Source organism: Kryptolebias marmoratus, linkage group LG3, assembly GCF_001649575.2.
Source record: "Kryptolebias marmoratus isolate JLee-2015 linkage group LG3, ASM164957v2, whole genome shotgun sequence".
In the NCBI taxonomy this organism is placed as follows: Eukaryota; Metazoa; Chordata; class Actinopteri; order Cyprinodontiformes; family Rivulidae; genus Kryptolebias; species Kryptolebias marmoratus.
Window position 1 is genome coordinate 10,411,435 of NC_051432.1, and position 23,716 is coordinate 10,435,150.

Here is a 23,716-nt window from a genome sequence, read left to right on the forward strand (position 1 = left end):
ACAGTGAGCCTTAGTCTGATCTAAAAATGAAACTCGCCACCTTTCAAAGAAAGAAAGAAAGAAAGAAAGAAAAAATATATAGACAAGAGTACAGATGTGATGTTACATTTCCTTTTTAAAGTGCTGTATGGTATTGGTTTGTTTATGTCTCAAGTGGTCTGTGGCCTTACCAGAAATTATATGAGGAATATGAGACTCAAAAGATAGAATATACTTGGTAAGCAAAGAGTAAACTAATAATAATAAAAAATAAAATACACTGAAATACATTTATTTAAGTGGGACTCACCTGTCTGTTCCACAGTAGATCCTCTTTTCAATCCATCACAAGCAGTCAAATTTAATAGAGTGAGTGGCAAAAAAATGTCTTCGTTTGTCAAACATATTTATTTATTTTGTCAAGGCTGAACAAAAATACAAGTTTAATACAGAATACGCACATTGAATCTAAGTTTGACCAGATTACCAGATTAATTGCACCAGTGATGCACAAGCTTGTCATGCCATGCCCCCATTTGAAGAATAAAAATAGTTCTTTCTACTTCATGTTGCCATATATATATATATTTTTCTAATATATATTATTTTTAGTCTTGTAATGTATTTCTTCAGTATCTATTTGTCCTTGTGTCTTACTGGCTCCATGCCATTTGCATGCCGGCGTATGGAGCAGTGCACTGAGTCGATTTTGCTCACCATTTGAAGCAGCATATCGGCCAGCACGTAGTCTGGATGTCCTGCCCATGTCCAACAGCAAGACTGGTGTATAACTACCTCAAATAAATGAGGGATACAAACACACCACAGTTGGTTTGATACCAAGAGCAAAATGTACATATATAGTCTAAAATGAATTAATAAAGATTGGAAATCTGGTAAAAACAATGACTTCCAGGCTATGCAATAACCAACAGGTGATGCCAACTCATAAAGAAATGTTAAACTTGGATTGCTCCGTCTAAGAGTGGCACCACCTGTTCCTACCTGCATTAGTTTTTCTCACGTTTAAAGGAGAAACTCTTGTTTTGATGCTTGACATCCCTTTTAAACAAGTTATAGCTGGTTAGCCACATTCTCTCCATCTGCCATGTGCTGTCTAATGCAAAGTTTATACTTATTGTTCTCAGTTTAACAAATGGTGGGTCATTCTAAAAGTGCTGGCTCAGTGCTTGTTGTGCAGGGCGCTGTGGAGGTGGTGGGGTGGAGTTTTGGCTATAGCTGTGCACGCTGAAGTCTTTGTAACTTGTCACATACTGTCTGAGTGGCACATTCAATACAGGCAAAGCATCAGCCCAGAGTGTGCAAGCAGGTTTGTTTATGCTGTCCTCTGGCTGACTGAACAAAACTCAAGGAGGTACATGTATTGCAAACACTACATAAACTTTAGAAATTGCTTAAAGTACATTGAATATGTTGAAAGTGTGTAGTTACGTTTGTGTGTGAACAAATGCACTTTGTGTACTCATTTACTGGCTTTTTCCCGTTGTGTTGCGGTATTATATTCTCTGTAGTGACACCTAGCGTTTCAGAGGCAAACTCCAGCACATCACTTTTGTCAAGCTGTTGGTATAAATGGCAAATCTGCTACAGTGACATCCCAACCCACTCCCATGAGGACCTTTGCTCTAGTCTAATCTCCCTTTAATCACCATTCAATCTGCAACATTTAGAGAACCAAACATTAGTTTCGCCTGTAACATTTTCACAACCAAGAGAGGAAAAACAAAACACTCCCTCGGTGAGTCCCACACTTTGGGAATTACTGAGATATTATGATTAGGTAAATAAATTATTGCAGAAAAGTAAAAAAAAAACTAAAAATAAAAAAATCTATTAAAGTAACTGTCAACATGACTTTTAAAATAATGAACATTTCCAGCAACAGAAACCTGGAAAGAAAAGGACATTTTTTGCTAGGGAAGTAAGTTTTTGGGGGCACAGTTTGATTTTCCCACACTCATGTTGCTATCATGTAGGGCAAAGTTAAATTAGCATCTCTTTCATTCCATTCCTTTTTTTTTTACTCCTTTAATATTTTCTATCACTGTAGAAAGCATTTTAATACGATTGCTTTTTATGTAGTCAGGGCGCCTGCTTATTGTCTTGTCGTGCTGCAAGTGGGATTTTGTGTGGGGGGGATGGTGGGCAACCTAAAAACTGAAAGCAGCCAGGGTGACCTAAATCGGCAGAGGTGATAACTCAGTCGGATAGCTGGAGATTACCCAGGGATCAAGAGGCTCAGTGGCCTCTCAAACAACAATGACTGGAGAGCATATCCCTTCTCACCACCCTCCCCACACAAACCCTTATGGCTGTTATAGATGAAAACGTGTATGCCAGGACTCTCCATAAAGCCCATTTGTCACACGATTATCTATATGTTTTTTTCTTGTTTAATCGACAAAGAAGCTCATCATTTAAAAATGTTCCCAAAAGGCAAATATGCTCATTTAAGACAGGAAGATGATTCTGTTTATGTGGTTTGAGTATTTATTTGTGTTTTTAGTGCTGCTTTAGAGAAAAATTATAGGATTTTGAGAATGGCATATAATTTTTTCAGTAACCATTTGGTAAATGATTACAGCTATTGAATCGCAGCTCAGTTTAATGAAATGGCTTTTGTGATTTCATTTTGAATCATGTGTCTCCATGAGGCTGAGATTCTGTGTCTGTGTGCTTGCGTGGCTGCAGGGCTGCTTGTGTTTCAATGAGATGGTCCAACCATTAATTAATGATTGATTGATGAGTCTGCCATACTGCGGCCAGGAACAAGCCCATATTCTCCTCTCAGCGTATCTGTGAGTGTAGGATGTGTTAGTGCGTAGGCTTGTGATAGAGGGGCAAGAAAGGTTACTCAGTGATTACTTTGTGCTTTTGCTTCATCCAAAGAAATAAAAAAAACAACAACAAAAAAAAATCTGTTCAGGTTTGGTAGATGAGCCGTTTTCATACTTGGTAGACGTCTTTTTCTCTCAAAAAGTTTTTGGAAAGACAGGGGTTTACCATCTGACTGAGCAATAAGATGTGCATCTTTGTAAATCAAAAACAACTCATTTGCTTCATAACTCTAATAATGTTCATGCAGCTGTGCAAAACAATCTGCAGATGTCTTCAGATCCTCTTGTAATAACAATCTGAAGATGAAGGAAGGGAGTGTTTGATGTGGGTCCATGTTAGAACGTACAGTGAATTGGGGTGAGGGGGTGGATAGCTTGCTCTAGGGCGATGCTTGTTCTAGGGACCATCTGGTGGATTGCATTTTGGCTTTGTTAACTTTCTTTAACCCTCTTTTAGTCATCATTTAACAAATGGTTTAACAAATTATGTAGCTTTTTGCTTGTTTCAAAATAGGTATGTTTTATAATACATGTTTTACCTCTAAAAAGTGTCTGAGTACTCATTTTTCTTGACTTGAGCATTCAAGAAACATAAGTGTTAAGTCTCTTTCATTCATAAATGTATAGGAAATTTTTTTTCCCATTTCGTAACAAAGCCATGTCCCACTCCCCCCCATTTCTAAGCTTTATATGTTTAGCTTTAGGGCGATGTGCTTTAGCAGTTTAATATTTATGTTCAAACAAGTTAAACAGATTTAATAATTTAAGAATAGCATGCAGAATAAGGTCAAAAGGTTATCTGACTTAAAATATTGCTTACTGGGCTGCATCTGTTGTAGCATTTGCAAAAAAACTCTTCAAATTCTCATGAGACATTTTTCTCAGTTTCCTTGTGTGAGTCGCAGAGGCTTGCAGTATTGTCACTTGAATTTTCAACATGTTCAAAGAATTTGAGTAGCATTGCTTTGTTCCTCAATGTAGTCACAGTCTCAAACTGGTTTTAAACCCTTTTCAATTTAGTCCCCATCATTCTAAAGTGGTAAAGTTTTCTTCTTTAAGCTAAGGAGCTCTTCTATGGCAGAAAACATCCAAGGCTGCAACCCCAATTGTACACCACACTGATGATAAAAGCTGCTTCAGTCTTCATTTTAAAAGTATGCTCCAGTAGATTAAATTATAAACGTGGGGAAGTCTGCCAAGATGGGCGCAAAGCAGGCCAAGGCAAGTATGATGTGGGTGGAGGAGGGCAATAAAATAATGTGCACAGCCTTTGGTACAGTTTTGAAAGCTGTGCACACAAAAGTGAGACTTTTTTTTTTTTTTTAAACGGGTCGTGCAAAACACCACCAGTGAGTGCATGGCTCACTGGTAGCAAAAATAGACATATTTTCTTGCACTTTTGAGCTAGTTTCAAACAGTCACAGTCTAGTGAGATTCTGGCTTAAGGTAGGATGAATGTGGCTAAAGAGGAAGAGCAGATGACGGCCAGTCTAAGGTTTGCCAATTCCCAGCCAAGCCTCAGTTTGGAGAAAGAGTTTAGTTTTGACCAAATTGATGACCTAACGAGTAATCTGAGTAAAGCCAAGACTAGAATGCACTATTTCCCATTTAAACAACTCTAATCTAAGAAAAAAAAAACAAGACAAAACAAAACAAAACATTTGTGTTATTCTATATTGTTAGCATAGTCAAATTTAAATAACATTGTTTTTTTTTTTTTTGCTTTTACAGAGAATTTATTGTTGTTTTGCAAGCAGAAATAGTTGCAGCAACAGCTAGCTATGGCACCTTTGGTGCAGCCTGGGGCTGGTTTGAAGTAATCTAAAAAAAAAAAAAGTTCTTCCAAAATTTTTGTGTAAATTTTGTACATAGGTGTGATGTTTTTATAAAATGCTGTTAACATAAACAGCAATTAAAGTTTTAAGATTGGAGTTGTCTTAAGATGCCAACAATGCACGTATAGGACCTTGACCCTAAACTGCATAGCTGTTTGCTTGCCAATCCTGCCAGCATTAAGCTTTAGTTCTCCAAATTAAGGTTGTTCAAATAGATACCTACAAGCAAGATATTAATTATTGGTAACATTTCTGCAGAACCTCATTTCAAAGAAATCTGAATCTATAAATAGCAAGTTTAGCTATGAAGTTGCATGTTGTTCAATGACGTTTTGTGTTACTATTTGTAAACTAATCTCAGGGACAGAAAATAAATAAATACAAACTAGGGGGTTTAGTATGATCACAGGAAAAAAAAGGTATTGTCAGAAGAGAAATCTGAATTAGGTCCATTAGGTTTCATTCATTGTGGAGTGAATAGATGTTTGCGATAATAGAGAATGATGTTAGTAACTGTGTGACCCAGCACCCCAGGAGTTGTAGTGATTTTATTTTTAAGCATGGGTATTTAAAACAAAATAGCTAAATACTCAAAACACCTGTTCTGTAGACCTGTTATGGACTTGCAACCTGTACTCTCACACAATGACTGCTGGACATAGGCACCAGCTCGACCTTGCACGGATGGATGGATGGATCAAGGTGTAGACTGTGTTGTGTCAAAATGTGCCTCAAAACTAATAGATGTACTTTATTTATTTATTTATCTTTTTTTTTTTTTTTTGTCCTGCTTCTACATTTAATCACACATATGGTCACACAAAGCAATGCCAAACACAAAGTACAGACTGGACCAAATACTTGCTCACCACACACCCTCCCATTGTCATCACATACCCATGGGTTTCATTAGTGCCAGCTTTTAAAACAACAACTCTGATTCCCACTCCCACACTCGAGTCCCAAATGCTTTCAGTGAAGGACAATCTAACACTTGCCGGAAGTCTACATGCATGTGAAATTCTATTAAAAAACAGCAATGTGTGGTTTATTCTCTGTTGTCACTTGAGTTGCTATGAAGAGTCGCATTGAAATGTGGCTAACCCTGAGGCTGTACCTTTTTTAAATTTATAATTCAATCAACATGTATTGTTATTAGCTAGATGTGTGGTTAAGATACCACATTTGCTATGAAAGTGAAGCTGAGCATCAAACAGCTCAGTGAAAATGGGGTTTATTATTTAAGAATAGGCTGAAATTAGAGTCTATAGTTCTGAACAGTGTCAGTAATCACACATGGTGTTTTCCTGGCAGGAGATGTTGCCTTTGTGAAGACTTTTACAGGATCTGACAAATTTAATAAGCCGATTATGCACCCTAGGCACCTTGCATTGCATCACCCAACACACTTAACACACTGTTTTTTTTAATGCCTTTAGCTCTTAGTTAAAAAGTGTTTTGAAGACGAAAATGCCCACATCATGGCAGAAAACATCTGTTTTTCTCCTCTGCACTAGAACCACAAATGTCAACTGACACTGGGAGGGGGAAGAAAAAGAAAGAAAGGAAAAAAAAAGGAGGCATCATTTCGTACAGCTTTGTGACTTTTTTTCCACTTCAATTAGAAGAACATTAACTGAATGCACACAAGTGGACAGCAGCTGACTTTGTGGTTGCCCAGCAACTGCTTTAGAGACACATCCAGGCCCTCTGCCTGAGCAGCTCTCTCAAAATAAAGGCAGACCTTAGGAACTTAAATTTTACTATAAACATAACAATTTAGTTTGTATATCTTGCAATATGCTGCAAATGATACTGTATACTAGTTCATGTAGTTGGTGTTAAGTTATATTTGCAGAATTACTTTATGACACTACTGCAGCCTGGATATAATAAAAAAAACAGAATTCAAATTATGGTAGTATTGTTACTGAAAATAAATAAATAAAATCTATTATTACAGACCCCCATATCTTTTATAATACAACTGCATTGCACATGACATGTGCTTCATACTTTGTGCTGCATGTCAGAAGATTTCACAAAACCCCCAGGGACAGCCTATCTACAGCGATCAGACATTTTACCATTTGGCAGGGGGAGAGATGAGCTGGATTCAGAAAACCCAGCCCAGGAGCTTCACTTATTCAGCATTCTGCCAGTGTTTGATCCTGACCTTACTGTTGCATGTCCTTGGTGCATGAAGAGTACAGCAAATGCCTTTTTTAGGGGGAGTTGCATGCTCTAGCCCATTTTAATGTGCCTTTTCATTCCCATCACACCATCACTAAGTCGTGCAGCAGGGGCTATGAGCAACCATTTTGATTACCAGACTGATTGAATTAATGTTTCTGAAGCTGACACCTAATGGTTTATGATAGTCAGAATGAGACAGGTCTGTGTAAAGACAATGTGACACTGCTTATCTGAAAAAAAGAAGGTCTAAGTCACACTAAGATCAAACACTTGAAGAATCACAATGTCCTAGTTACGATAGATAAAAGGGATCCTTTCCGCTTATAAACATCCTCATTTCCCGATTAAATATTAAAGAAACCATTTAAAAATAGTGCATACTAGCAAACTTCTTGTAATACATCAGTCCATCATACATATGATCTTATCTGTTCTTTTTTGTTATGAAAGCAGATAAGCAATCTTTTTTTTTCTTCTTCAAAACTTTATTTACCCCAAAATTTATCTAACCTCATCTTCTGTAAGTTCATAAAGCCCAAGTTACACCAGTTAACTCCTTTTTGCTGTTATGTTGTCTTCCTTTTAAATGTCACAGCATTTAACACTTTCACAAAGAGCCGTTTTCTTTTTTTAATTTCGTATACTGACCACATCATTTTCTGCACTTCTCTACTTTATTTCTCCACCCTCCCACAGTTCATCTGCCCATGCAAATATAACTTTGCTTAGTAAATAAAAAGTGGAGATAAAGTACCTTTATTTTTAACTCCCTCACATGTAATTTTTGATGCTCAGTCACACTTTGTTCATGCAGCAGCTCATGTGTTGCTTCAGTAAAATAGTCAGCAAATAACCAGCGATAAAATGTTTTAGCTTGGCATGCTGTAATCATTTAAATGTAGTTGTTTTAGAGTGAAAATATACAGGCTTTATTGAAGAACATATAAATGATTATATGTGCAGTGTTGTTGTCGTAATTTTGTATTAGTAAAAGTTTCTCTGAAGGGTAGTTTTACCACTGTCAACTTTGTTTTAAATGATGATATTGACCACACTCAAGTAGTTAAGAGTTTTCACTGCCCGTCTATGGAAGAAATAAATAATAAATACACATGCACACATATATATATATCCCTTCTATCTAGGATAAAAGAATATTGCAAATACCCTGTCAGTCACGTTAACACTCCGTAGAAGAGGACATTGTTAAAATCTGCCATTTCTCACTGCAGTCTCTGATTTAAATGTGATGAATAAGTTAGCACACATTAAATGCTAACTGAACCTGAGAAAGTTTTCAGCATCACAATTGGTCTAAAAGGATGTCAGTGTTTTTTAAATGAACTAACATGGGATTGCACAACTGATTCTTAGCAGAAAAGCTGTGCTTTTGAATCTGTAACAAGGCGTCAGCTGACCGATCCTGTCAACAAGACAACTCGAAGACAGACTGTGAGCAGTGTGGTAGCGGAAAGTTGATGCTTTGAATCTGTCAATTTATTTGGAATTTACAAATTGGTAAATGTCATTGAATTCATATAATTTAACTTCCTTGAGTGTCACTATCTTGCTTGTTCATAGAGAACTTTGTTTTTCAAATCAGCCAGTATGAAGCAAACTGCTATAAAGACTCAAATACTCCCTAAGATACCACAGTTGCCTTGGATTTTACTCCATTTAGTCATAAAAAATACTTTCCAGAACACAGGGGAAGTCCTAAAGCAGACATCAATTTATTTACTAAATCTGATTGATTCCCTGAGTATTTTACCAGAGAAAAACAGGAAAAGCTGATTAGTGCTTGTTTACTTTTCCCTATCACTTGTAATGCCTTTTTAACAGCTGTAGCCAGAGGCATTATATTTTCAGGTTTTCCATCTGTCCACTCATTAGAAGAGATACATATGTCAAGTTTTTCTAAATACAATATTTCTCTCAAAGTACTTTGTTTTTCCAAGTCCAGAAATAATCCAAACTTATGGTGAAACATCCATTTCATTGAGACAGTTTAACTCTACTATAATCTCATCTCTGAATATATTAACTGGTAGGAAAAAAATGTAAAGCTGTTACACAACAACAGTCGAAGGTCAAGTCTATACTGGATGTGTAAGAACATGGATCATAGCAGACTTAAAGCTCTGAAAACACAGCCTTCTTTAGATGGTAAAATGGATTGTCATATGTTGTTTGTTTGCCTGGAACCTGATTATTTCCCATGTTGGCAAACTGACATGATTACCAGTTTACACATTCACAGATGACAGGCATTATGGGCAGATTCCTAGAATATCTCATCAGCTTTAAGCTGTTTTCAGTCACACTATAAATGATAATTTTACAGTAGCATCAGAAGAGATGGTTCATTGCTACAGAATGTTGTAATAGTTTCACTAATATTCCTGTAATGGTTTTTTTTTTCTCATGAAAGTATTTTTCCCCCCTCTCTTAGCCTTCAGCAGTTAATTGAAATTGTCTAACTATTTAAAAGGTGGAATGTCTCCTAAATGGAAAGGGTATGATGGGAGCTTTAACCTTAAATCTGAACTTCAACAAAGTGTTGCATTTTGAAAGATTACAAAGGGTGTTGTGTTCATTCTGCTTCTGTTGCGGCGGCAGTGTGAAATGTGTTAATTGTGACTGATTTTCACAGAAATGTCTAACAGAGTATAATAATGAAGTGATAACATTTCATATCTAAAAAATAAAAAATCAAACTTCGGCACTTCAGCTTTGTTTTGACATTACAGTGTTCTTCAGAAACAATTGGTCTATTATTTAACTCACTACATGCTTTTACTTCCCATCACTTGCACATTTCAGGTATGCCTTTTTGTTAATATTGTCAAGAAAGAATTATTTGGCAGTGCTAACTAATCTTCCATTGACAATGGTCAAGCCCTCAAGTCCATTTGTTCAACACTGTTAGACCACACAGATTCAAATGAGCTCTTTAAACGTCAACAGACCTGTGGAACTGTGAGGTTGGCAGAATGGGTTGTCGTTGTTACCACTGGCTCCCAGCTGTTTGCTACCACAGTTCCTCAATAAAAGATCGCCTTTCTGGTCGTTTTTTCCCCCCTGTCAACTGCAATGACTGTCGCAAGTTGGGCATTAAATGCTCCATCAATTTGACTGCAGTACTTAAGACTCTCTGATCTGCAAAATGCAAACACTTATTTGTTCTCTACTGTGTAATCTCACAGCAATTTCTTGCATCCTGCCATGTCTGTTCATCTCTGAAATTGTAATCTTTAAGTGGATGTTTTTTTTTTCTTTAACTGACCAGTTTTGATGTCAAAAATTTAAAGGCTGGATTTGAATTAACACGCTTTCTTTCTCCCTGTCTTTCCTTTTTTTTCCCCTCCGATTGTTTTGACATCCTTTTTGGATCCACTGGTCTTCTTCTCCGGGTGCAATATCACAGGTAAGTTTATCTCTTGAGTTTATGGGAAAACCTCTCGGCTGGATTAGCTTCTGTGCATAGGCTGTCACAGTAAGAATGGTTACCAGAAAGGTGTCTTTAAGTAATTCTTGCACCAGGAATTCATTTTAGCTCAATGGTTTTGTAAACAGGGAGCACATTGCCTTTTTTTTCTCAGCTGACACTTGGCGAATGGGGCAATTCCATTTATACAGCCAATCTCATAGGCTACTGGAGAGATGCCAATCTGGCCTCACAGATAGGGAAGAGAGAGGGAGCAAGGAGAGCAGCTAGAATAGCATTTATTCATTCTGACACTGATCAGATAAAAGGGAAATGATAAATGCTGCCCATTTTTACTTCCCTTAACCTGTGTTAACTTTGAATTCAAAAACAAGCTCTCGTGGTTGCAACGTGTCTTTGGAATTTTATCTGAAGTTTTACTTGAGATGATCTTCCCATGAATTACCAAACAGGATGTAGTTGTTGTGATGGCTCATTTTGTGCATGACAAAGGCCAATATGCTGTGTCTATTCAAACATTGGAAGACCTCAAAGAAGGGGGAAAAAAGGCTTTTTATTTCAGATTTCAGTGTGTTTTGAGATTCACTGGGCAAAGTATGTGTACTACTCAAATTTAAGTAAAGCCAAGTAGGATGTATTTATGTACCTTCATAAAATATAAAAAAATAAAAAAACTGTTTCATAAATTTCCACAAACAAAGCTTTACTGATTGCAGGTAAAGGTTAATCGTTTAAACACGTACAAAGAATACTGTTACCATGTTTTAATTTCAATAACTAAACATATTCTTTTGACAGGTAAATGGGGGAGTATTTCCTGCATTTATGACACCTTCAAAATGACAATTAGGAGTTTAAGTTTCCGTGTCAATTATAAAGCAGTTCAGTTCCTGGATCCTTTTATATCCATCTGTGAATAAATTCCTGACATCAAGGGTATTGTCAGAGTGTGCTGAAATTCTGCTGTGTCATTGTGCCTTCAACTGAAGACCGAAATGGGCTTCTAAGGCCTAAAAATGTGCACAGAAGAATATTACATTTACTCAGATGTTATTATGTAAATGTAATTATAAAAAAAAATAAACAGTGTGTTGGCCTTTTATCTATAAGTACCATTTCAAAGATGAAATGATTGTCCAAATATGTTAAAAGAAAACCAATGAGACCCATGGAATCTGCTTATTTCTTTCTAAGAATGACAATATTAGATGCTTTTCTCACCATTTGTAGGACTGTTGATGCACGAGACGCAGAACTGGATTAAAATTACAAATAAATTCATGCGCCTGAGGTGTTAACATTTTTAGCTTCGATTATCTAGGATTTGTTTTAGATCCAATCAGCTGTGCCACAGTCTGCCTGCAAAGGTACGAACACCAAAGATAAATGACTCAAAAACCCTGCATAAAGCCTGCAATGAAGCTTTTATAGTTCAGCCATGGCGATAGTCTGAATATAAGGCACTGACCCACATCTGCTCACATACAGGTTACATGAAGCCCCAGATGCAGGCCCAGCTGTTGTTAGTCTATGTATTATCTCACCAACTGACCCTAATGTCAGTGTTGAAAGCAAGGCAACACATCAGCATAGACTAATCCAGCCCAGACATCCAAACATACCATGTTAGTTGACTATTTATTATTATTATTATTATTAATAATAATAATAATAATAATAATAATAATAATAATAATAATAATAATAATAATAATAATAATAGTCTGTTTCCGTCTTACCATCTGAGTCAGTGTAATGCATATTCAGTTGCTAACCTTAGCCCCAATTGTCTATCCAGTTTCATATTTAGCAACACCTCCTGCTCTTCCTACAGTGCCATATGCGGGTAGGAATAATGACTCCTGAGTCATTGTTATTAATTCAACATTGCTTCAGTATGGTGCATGCAAATGAAGCAGTGGGAAGAGAGACCTATAGGCAGCCTGGAGATTTAGCCAAAGTAATGAATATAATTACAGTACCCCACAACACTTTTGTCATTTTTAGTAAAGTTGTTTTCTTGACATTGTGTTCAACCATCGTGAGACATGTTTGGAGGGAAATATAAGCTTCCCTTATATATATGTATATATAGTAAAATTTCTGTTGATTTCTCTTTTAATTAATCTCCAGCTTGTACATGTAGGTTATACAATATGAACAACAGGATTTTTCACTGGGTATCAGTGATTTTGTTGCAATGATACAAAACTATTATTTATAGAAAAAAAGAAAAAGGCCTTGCACAAAAAGAGAGATTAACATGTGTCAAAGGAGTTGAATTTTAAAGGTAACAATAATGATTAGGATATTGATCCTTCTAACCCCACCTGAAGCACTAAAAGAAGCATAGGAAAACCACCCCCACACTGTCATTAGTCATCATCGGCTCCTTACAGCCCACTGCAGTACATGCTGCCACCTGTGATTTAGCTCTCCATCCAGTTATGAGGGGGTGTTAAGTGTTTATTATGCCGCACAGTCCCAGTCGCAATGAGGAGGCAGAATGTTGCCTGATCAATACCTCTCACAGGAAGCTGGGTTAATTTATTTTTTAAGGATCTGCTTACGTTCTTAAGGGCTCGCTCATGCTGTATGTTGAAATTCAAGTTGTTTCCTAAAGATTTGCAGAGTGACATTTTGTCAGCGACACCTCCACCAGTGCCTGGAGACTTAATGCTGACACTGTATGCATCATTTTGGTGTGCTATACAGTCTGCTGTTGTTTTCTTTTTGTAACCGAATACGAGTTTTGTTGTTTTCTTGACAAGACCCCTGACTCTTACTCAGCCACTAATTGAGCTGCTTGCTGTTTGAAAGTGTTGCTAACATGTTTGCTGGGAAATTGGTTGGCAAGTAACAATACATTTTGAGTCTGCAGGCTTTCACACATTAGCCCACTATTTTGTAACTGACACTAGCTCAGTATTTTATGATTTTAGCAATAAGGTTGTTTTCTTTTATATGTCAGTAACCCAACTTTTAATGTCATTGCCAGGGGCTATGCAAACTATGACAACTAGAACAACTGCATATGCACAATCCACATTCTTTTGTTTTGTTTTATTTCTGAACTGTATTCTGATTGTTTAGATATCAACTCACCAAAGGCCTACAGTATTAGACTTTCTTTTTAAATTTCCTGTGTTTTTATACAAGTAAAACATTTAAAATACAACTCTCAGTTCACTTGTGGAAATGTGAGGGAGGAATAAATACATTGTTGTCACTGTGATCATTTTAGTTACCGCTCATCTGTATTGATTTTTACTGAGCATCATCAATCAAGGCATTTATAATGGATGCTGTCTGAGAGCGCATATCTCCCTTCAGGGAATCATCACCTCAGTCTTAGGTCAAGCAGAGATTTGATCTGTTGTCAGTTAGATGAATTGATGTTTTTCTCTTCATTTTCCCCAGTCTTACGAACTCATACTAAGAGAAAGAATGAAGGTAAAGGTGAGTAGGGATAGTGTAAAGTCTAAAGTAGTTTAATGTCAGCCCTCAAGTCTCAAAGCTCTTAAAATATTCAGAGCCATTCTCGATCACCTTTCGCCCAGCTTGCTTGTTTAAGAAAAAGAGTGAAATTAAATCAATAATGGTGCCAGTACTGGCTTATATGCCAGGCATCATCCAATATTTATACAAATGAGTCTTCACAACCTCAAATATACCCTGCAGTTGCATGTTTAAGGGGCTGTGAAGAACTCAAAGGGGGTTGAAATTCTTGACAGGATGCGAAGATGAAGAGGATGAGATAAATCTCTGTTCCCATCATGGTGGCTACAGCAGTCATTTGCATGCACATGATACGACAGGTTATGATTAACTGTCATGTTGAGTGGTAAAGTGGGGCACCTTTGCTACCATAAAAAAGAAATGGATCATAAATCCCACATGGCAACTTGGATCCATTATTGCTCCCTAAAAACATGCCTCTAAACAAATAACCATAGAATGAGGTGCTTTTGTTACTTCGACGCTGCAGGCTGACAATAAACATGTTCATGGGAGTTAATCAACTTAAAAAAAAGAAAACAAAAGAAAAAAAAAACTTTGGGGGCATTGTTTTTCATTTTTGACAGGAAAATATAACATTTGCACCTTGGCTGTTTTTCTTTTATCTTAGTTATTATTAGTTATGATTAAATCAATGTTGCTTTGCTGAGGTCATTTTCTGATAACAACCCATCCTCCAGCACAAGAGGAAACAGATATGTATCCAGATAAAGCCCAGAAAACAAGTGTGAGCGGAAACTCTAGAATTTAATTTCACTGAAGTGCCAAACACGAAATTCCCATTTTATCCTTCACATTAGGGGGGTTAGTATTTTGATGGGATTTTACCTGAGAGAAATCATATGATCTGTGGGAAGAGAAAACATAATTTAGTATGCATATTTGGCTCACTCTCTTAGTTCATTCTGCCATTTTGTGATTTGAAGATTACATGAAACTTAATTAGTTAGGCGTCAAATTTATGTCATATTTTCACCTAATGCTGTTAAGATATTGTGTTAGCAAGAACAGCGATTTTGAGTTACAAACATTTCTTGTCAGAACCAATGACCACATATCTGTTTCAGGTAAAGTAATTTTTAGCCATTGCCAAACTTTTGTTTTTCTGTTATTTAGATACATGATGTCATAGAAGACCCTAAATCACTCCTCCTCAAACCAGGCTTACCTTCAGGCTTTACATCCCTAATTTAAACTGCACTAAATAATCCTCCCTTTTCCTGACCCACAGTTCAAAGAACATCAAACTATTATTTATACTTTCTATGTTTCTGATGAGCTTGATCATTAAAAGAAGGAACTCTTTTTGGAGTTGAATACGTAAAGATTGTCAGTGAGCTCATAAAACAATGTTTTATTCCTGCTGACTTACAAGTTGTAAACATTATCTTAAATTATGTCAAAGAACACAAAAAGATGCAAAACGATATATATATATATTTTTCCCCCACAGAAAGGCATCTGCAAACTCTATATAATGTTGCTTCTGTTGTGGGAATCTGAAGAACATTGTGAACAAAATGTTAAATTCAGCCACGGCGTGACAAGATGCACACTAGAGAGCAGTCTGTTCCTTCTTTCTGCAGTTGTTGTAATCAAACCCCCGACACTCTCCCTCTCTCTCACACACACACACAACATACTGTTCATGTCAAAAGACTCGGAAACACCACATCTGTCAGTGCACAAATTTACACAATAGACACCAAAGCAAGAAGGATATACACACACACACACCTCTAAATGGCCTTGTATTCAACAAACATTTTACATCACATAAAAACACAGTGGTGATTACTGCATGTGCAAATATTGCTTGAAGCTGGTGGATAATCTCTTCAGTAGTTCTGATACTACTTGAATTACATTTTGATCTACGTGTGCATGGATTAGATGATTGTTGGCTTTGTGTGATTGATTCAGTCAAATGAGGCGATTCAGCTCTGTGACAGCCAAAGTGTGAGGACAGGCAATGAAAGGCGTAGCTTCAGATCTTTGACACCCTTTCTTTACTTGAATGCAGCACAAATGTGATAAAATTAAAGAAATGCTTACTGATAAAAAAAATTAAATAGATCATTTAAAATCTGTTCACAAAGAGGAAATGGAAAAGAAACTACACTGATCTTTTTTTACACTCAACAAAATGCCTGATAAACCAACAAACATGATTAAAACAATGATTTAAAATTCAGACCTCACTTTTTACGCTAAAGATGAGATGCAGATATCTCTTAGCGTCTTTTATTTATTTTTTTAATATATTTCTTTTTTTTTTCCTTTATTTTTTTTGGTTTTATACACTTCAAAGTCATGGCTCTCCTAGTCCATGAGCACAAAGACCGCATCTATTGTCGTTCGTCCTCTGTGACAGGCTTCTCACATACAAATGAGTTTACTGTGAATAGTGGTTCATTTATTTAAACATTGTTTTGTAGTTTACAAAAGAAATAGAATATCTTTTTTTCAGTTTTTGTCCACACTTGCACTTCTTACTTTACCATATTTTACACTTTTAACATTTTAATTAAAGTTTGTTTTTTTTTTTTTCATATTTTAAATGCTTCTCAAATGTATGTACCATAATACAAATGGTTGTTTTTTTTCTTCTTTTTTCTTCTTTTTCTTGTGTCGGAAGTTTGTTTTTGTTTTCAAACAATATTTAAATGTCCTGAAGTAGAAAGACACATTAAAGCTCAAATATCCTTCCATTAGAGAGAAGCTCCAGTGCCCACAATATATTCCTTTTTTTTTTTTTTATTTAGAGCATCAACAGGTCCAATAGTCAGGTGCCTATTATGCTCTGTGATTTCATATCAGCAGTAGACAGCAGTAGCAATAAATCCATCACAAAATAGTCAGCCACGTAAAGCGCACTCTCTCCAAATCACAGTGAAACGCTGTGTAAAAAGGGTCCAAAGATCAAAATATTCCCTTTGCTCTACATCTCTCTTCTCAGTGTATCCAAAAGGGATTTACTGTATATCCACATAATCACAGGTAGAGACTTACTTAAAAAGTACAGTTACACCTCACATTCTCGAGAAGGTTGCTGTTGGCAAGTGCAAGAGCCGTATTCATTGATGATTACCAAAGCTCCCTCAATGTGGTTAGGTTTATAGTCAACATAGTACTCCGGTGTAGAAATTGCAGCCATCTGCTGCATGCTTTGCTTTTGCTTTTGCTTACGGCGCTGACTGCTGAAACACTGCCTCAGTTGCCTTATTCCAGCTGGAAAACACTTCCATGCTACATACAGCATGAGCACTAGGATGAGAAAGGAGAAAATGAGTGCCATGGTGCCAGTCACTACTTTGTGAATCTGCATGGTGCTCTCCACGTCATCATGGCCCACTGTGACGGTGAAAGAACTCGTGACCACCTCGCTGCCCTCCCCCTCATAAGGATTTGGAGTGAAAGAGCCCTGAAACACAGAGCCACCCTTGGTCAGATCCCTTGTAGAGGCATACAGGCCTGCTGTGGTTACCTCTAATGGAGAATCCTCACACAGCTGAAAAGCATAGACAGCATCCAGCACATCCTCGCCCTGTGCGATGTCAGGGCTTGAACACAGCAGGGAGCTGTCACGCTGACCTCGGAAGGCACTCAGCCAAGAGGCCAAGGCACACACATTACGACTACACTCCCAGTCATTGCCTGCCAGGGTAATGCTGTCCAGAGATGACCACGAATCCAGGATGCGCTGATCCAGAGAGGTCAAACGATTGGAGTCAAGCATCAGCACCTTGAGGTTGGGAGCACTCTCAAACACATGTGGCTCAATGTATTCAATTTCATTGGATGACAGGTCAATCTTCTCCAAAATTTTCCAAGTCCATTCCAGGGTGTTGACAACAATGGTAGCACGATTGTTGTGCATGTACAGAGTACGTAAGGAGATGAGACGAGGGAAGTGGGCTAGGTTGACTTTGACCAGCTCATTGTGCTCAAGATGCAACTCAGTCAACTTGAAGAGGCCTGCAAAGGAGTTTCGTGCCAGGCTCTGCAGTTGGTTGTATCCCAAGTCCAGAAACTGCATGCTTCTGCAGTCTTGAAAAATACGCACTGGCACAAATTTGAGAGCATTGTAGCGCAAATGCAAATTGGTAAGCTTCCTAAGGCCATGGAACAGGTCAGGCTCTAGTGCCTGCAGCCTGTTATATGAGAGATCCAGGATACGTAGGTTTGGGAGGGGCCTAAATGTTCCATTTGCCAGAATCTCAATCCGGTTGCTGCTCAGGTCTAACTCCTTGACCCGTCTCAACCTTTCAAAGGCACCCTCCTCTACAATGTCAATGTTGTTATGATCCAGGTAGAGCCAGGTTAGTTGTGACAGACCATTTAGTTGGCCTTCACGCAGCTCGGTCAAGTTGTTTTCTCTCATGGACAGGCCCATAGCACTGCTCAGATTGCGGGGGATGTCTGTGAGGTTGAGCCCCTCGCAATACAGTAGCTTGCTGTCGCAGCGGCACAGCCTTGGACAAACCGCCTCTGCCAAGGGAACAGTTCTTAGAAAAATGCCCAATGAACACAGTATCAACCCAGGGGGCTTCTTCAGTGGCCACTTTAAGTACAGTCCAATTAAGAGGAAATCCATTAGCATAAATATCCAGGAATGTCGGGGAGAAAATGTCCATTGAACCACTCTGGATATAGTATTTGCACCAATCAGATCATATTTATCACAAGATGTTACTTGATTAAATACTGTTTCATACTGTCCTTGAATTTTAGTTGCAGATGGTGATATTATATTTCTTTTGATTGATCCACAGATGAGATCTTCGTTGAAAAGGCAAAGAATAAAGAGCAAATCTCTTTGCTGATGAGCGATATTAGGCAGAGGGTGGAGAGTCGAGGGGATGAAAAATGAAACTGTCTTCACCAATCGGTCTTATGCAAAAAGATTCTTACTCACCCCCATCCAAAAGCTGACAATCTCCATTCAGCATCTTGCTTTGTGCCCCAACACTAATTATGTATGAATCTAAAAAAGACCCCACTGTGGTACGCATTCTCCCCCCCCCGCCTTTTTCTCTTTTCAGTGGACACCAGATCCTTGGCAGGCTTACAATGTCTTAGTTCTCTTCAAGTGAAAGAGCCAGAAAGAGGAGGAATCCAAGTAGCTTTCAGCGAGATGGTAGGAAGTGCAAGTTCCCCTGTCTGCATGCATGAGCCCTGTTTCCTTTGCTCCTCTGCAGTCCTCTGCTGCAAGGATCAGAGGGAGGAAGAAACAAGCAAAGAACAAAACAAAACAAATAAACAAACAAAAAAAATCACTAGTGAACAAAATTTTGAATATCTCCCTGGTTATTGTCTCCTCCCCTCTCTGCTTAAGTTTAAGCAGGTCTGTCGAAATCTTTTACCGTCCGTCTCAGTAAGACATCACTGACATTATAGGTTTAAATCCATTCAAGCTGTTAATCATGCTTTCTGTGACGAAAGCGCCAAGAAAAAAAAAAAAAAAGAAAAAAAAAAGGATTTAAAGAGGTGAATCCTGTTCACTGTTTTCTTGTGTAACAGTATTCCTTGTCATCCCAGCGGATTATATCGGTTAAGAGGCGGCTCGCATCCTCCTGTGGTTTGCAGGTTTCCTTCACTCCCTTGCTTTCCGAGCGTTTCCTCGGCCAGCTGGAAGAGGCTGCTGAAGGCTGGTGCTGGTAGGCAGGCAGGGGCAGTAAATGTGGGAAGCAAAGGAGCGAGCAATCCCCTGCAGCAGACCAGTACACTGACGGCGCATGCAGAAGCACCTTCTGTTCACTGAGTGTCGTCAGCCACTCACAATTCAGAGTGCTCGCTCTCTTTCTCTCACTCTCTCGCTCTCTTTCCCTTGATCGCTCACTCACTTGTTCATGCTGCTCCCCCTCCTCTTCCTCCTTCACTCTCTTGCATCCTCCATCCTTGCATTTTCTGACTGTATCTCTCTCTCCCTCTCTCTCGCTCTCTCTCTGTCTCTCTCTCTGTCTCTCTCTCTCTCTCTCTCTCTATCTATCGCTGTCTCTCTAGCTCAGATATTTACATATTCACAATGGGTCAGGCTTAACCCACGAGCTTAATGAAGCCCCCACTTCCACTGCCCCACTGTCCATTACTAACTGTCATGAGTTAAAAACCTATTTTTGTTTTGTTTTGCTTTTACTAAAACAGCAAAGTTGTCTGACTTTAAGAGTCACAATGATCAAGGTAGATACAAACATCCTATACCAATTGTATATCTTAAGTAGAAAACTACCTACAGGATGTCTATATTGAAAAAAAAATATGAAAAAGGTATGGTGGATAAACAATAATCATGTTACATGTTACATGCATGCACTACTTTATCATCCCTTAAGCCATTTAACAGACCCAATTACTTTAATTTAGTAATGATAAATCTTCTCAACATGTTTGTCTTTTATAATACATACACGACTATGTTTTATTCCCACTCAGGCTATTGATATTTGTCATTTAGCTCTGCCAACAATAAAAGTTTGAGTATGATGAGTCAAGACTAGAGTATGACATTCCTCATTTAATCAAACTGTCCTGTAGCCAGGCATTCTATGTCATTTTCAATTATGGCTAGGCTAGTCATTCTGAATTCAGATCTGATTGCGTGCCAAATAATATTAGCATAAAGATATAACATAAATATTCTTCTCTGAAGGTTCATTCCCATCTTGCTTTGCACTTCTCTGGAATCACTATTTGCTTTGTCATCTTTCTCCCATTAATTTTCAAAGACAATAAGCTCTAATTGTGCCTTACATTCAGCCAAGTTTCTTTCCATCTCACTATATTTTCTGAGATGACTCCATATTTACTGATTGATCTGTTAAACAAAAATATTCTCCATTCAATGATATAACCACTTACCACAGTGCAGCTACATATCTTTTCAAAACGACCAACAAAGCTGTTGTTTATAACACATTTATTTAATATGTGTAACAAATTGAACTTATGTAGAAATTCTAAATTAAATGCATACATTTGAATACATTGTGGTGGTTTCTTTATATTTTTTGAGCATAGGATCAGATGTATTTTTAACTAAAATAAGAAATTAGTTATGAAAGTTTTTCATACAAACAAGTTTGTAGTTATCATGGTTTGTTCTACATGAGTAGAAAAGATGACCAAAGTGATGACAAACCAGGCATGTAGGTGGTTTTTTAAGAAGTGTGAGGTAGGTGCTTACAGGCAGGTTAGCGGAAGAGAGGAACAAAAAAAAACAAAAAAACAAACAAATGTTTGACTATTTGAAGACAAGATGTCCCAAGTTCTCATGGGTAAAAGTCAAATTAAAAGAAAAATATCAAGACAGCAAAGTATGATACAATCAGTGAGTGGCTGGCAACTTAACTGGATTCAGAAAGAGAACCTGTGAACATCAATAGTACTGTGCGATATTAAAAAAACAAACAAACAAAAACCTTTTTTTTTTTTTAATATTATTATTTTTTATGTCTTAATGAAACATGTCATGAAATGAGACCAGAAAAAATAAAAATACAAATCTGCACAAAAATTAGAATCCAATTGCAATCCTAATAATTTTCTCTAATTACAAAACTGAAACTTTAAACTAAAAAAATAATAACTTCAGAACTTTACCTTGCTTTCAATCATCATTTTGTGTCATACAGGTTGTATAGAATGCAGTAACCCTTCAGTTGTTATCACTCACAGTGTCTGTTTTAATACCAAAACATCTCATAAAGCAGTAAACAGATTTTAATGAAACTCTTAAAATCTAATCATTAGTGGTACCTCTACAATTGATTTACATTTTGAAGTCAACCCCATTCAAGATGGCCACCACAGCTAATGAACCTTAGCAAACACAAAAAAAAAATTCTATAACTCAGTCAGTTTGACATACGGCGAGCTAAAATTGTGAATGGTAGTAGTTGAGAGACATGTATCCTGAGGGCTATTAGATCTTTGTTTAAATTTCTGCCATGAACGATTGGAGTCAACTTTGTCTGTCGGTTTACAAACTGTTACATGTATTACTGAACAGATTTTAATGAACCCTTCAGAAAGTACATCTACACTTCTGGAGTAAATCCAATTTAAAATGACCACCACAGCTATTCAGCCTTATCGTACATTTATTCTTCCGTTTTTTTTTCTTCTTTCTACATGGGTTATCTCAGCGAGTGAACTTAGATTTGGCAATTGTTTTTTGTTTGTTTGTTTTTTATGCTGGATACCCTTCCTGGTGTAACCCGGGCTCTAACTGGCAGTACCTGGATCACAAAATTGCAGCACTGACTACTGTAGCCCTTCAGCCAGTTTCACTGATACTGTGCTAAAATCCGGTGTGGTAGTAGCTGAGATTAGGTCACAACACATAGCCAAGACAACAAAAGTCAACAGATTTTTATGAAAATCACAGAAAGAAATGATCAGATGCACATCTACAACTGATTAACTTTATAAGTCACCACAATTTAGGATTGCTGCAATAGCTTATTGATATTAGCCAACACAAATGTAACTATACTTTTGTCAAATTTATAGATACTGAGCTAAAGTTTAATGTGGTAAGAATTGAGTCATTAACATTACATACTCTCAACCCTAACATATCTTGCAATATCACATGAGATTGCACCTAACAATATTTTGAGGTTTCCTCATCATAAGCTGATCTTAGTTAAACAATCTGGCGTACAGGTGGTATGCATTTCTTCAAGGGATACTAGGGCTTCAATTTTATTGTACTTATCATTAAAAATAATTAGTGCAAGTTAGGTATTTTGAGAAATAGAAGCATAACATATGATTAAACCTTTATATACAATCATCTGTATTTCCTTTTCCCTTTTTGTTACTATGCAAGTTAACAGCCTAAACGTTCTGCCATTGTGACTGTTCTAATCACATCTACAGCTAAATAAAAGTTCCAACATGAACAAAGCAAAACATAATAGGATTGAAAATAAAACAAGACTGAAAAAAGGGAGTTTTCTTCAGTGTCCATAAGGTTAATTAGCCCATTTTCAAGTTTGGGCTACAGCAGAACAAAACCTTGACATTTAGCAAAGGAGATAATGTCCCACTGTTCTTTACGTCAGCAGCATCCAAAGCGACGCTCAGTTATTTCCATTCAGTAATACTAATTAGGGTAAATATAAAGAAATGTAACCATTGTCAAAGTGATAGATATAAATGTATTTTTTTTTATATCTACAATTTTATTTATCTATTCACCAAAGATGGCTATGACCCAACATTTTTTTTTTTTACTGGCACTATCATATGTTTTGTAACTCACGGATCTGCCTTTACTCATCCATCATATGAAAAGTTGTACTTTCAAAAGTGCATGTCAGGCTGACAAAAGGTTTTGTCAGGCTACTCCCCTGTTGAAAAAACAAAAAACAAAAAAATAAGATTAGACGATCTGCAGTGAAAATACAGCTTAAAAGAACAGCATTTTCTGTGCACGTCTTTGTCAGTTTGAAGTTGATTCCACACTGGACTTTAGCAGCTCTCTAAATTATCTAGATGCAGTCATTACCTGGCTGCCTGTTGTTAAGCAGAAACCTGCTTTAAAATAAGTTGTGAGTTTGACTCTCTGTGTAATTACAACAATTATACAAAGGAAACACAATTACCTAACAGCCCTGCACTTTGTTGTGAACTCTTCTGGGATTTTTTAGCGAAACCTAGATGCTCTGTCTGGCACCACAAGCTTCACAATGTTCTCATAGGCCCTGTTTTCTTCATCTTTACACTACGATTTTTACCCTGTTTAAACAACAAGATGACAGTACTGATGAAACATTTTTCACTTTTGAAATTTGTTGTCATCACTCAAATGGTGTGGGATGACACTAATAAATGTAATACAATAATGGTCAAGTATAGTTAAAACCAAGGGG

At 37.2% G+C, this 23,716-nt stretch overlaps 2 protein-coding genes across 3 annotated transcripts in view; one reads left to right on the forward strand and one right to left on the reverse strand.

Annotated features, from left to right (window-relative positions):
• Positions 1–23,716, forward strand: part of ctnna2 (catenin (cadherin-associated protein), alpha 2) — a 293,925-nt gene that overhangs the window by 152,771 nt on the left and 117,438 nt on the right. The window lies entirely within an intron of this gene.
• On the reverse strand, positions 15,174–19,805 carry lrrtm1 (leucine rich repeat transmembrane neuronal 1). The gene has a single exon (XM_017405499.3). It carries the CDS (start codon positions 18,436–18,438, stop codon positions 16,861–16,863), a length of 1,578 nt encoding a protein of 525 aa, XP_017260988.1. The 5' UTR covers positions 18,439–19,805; the 3' UTR covers positions 15,174–16,860.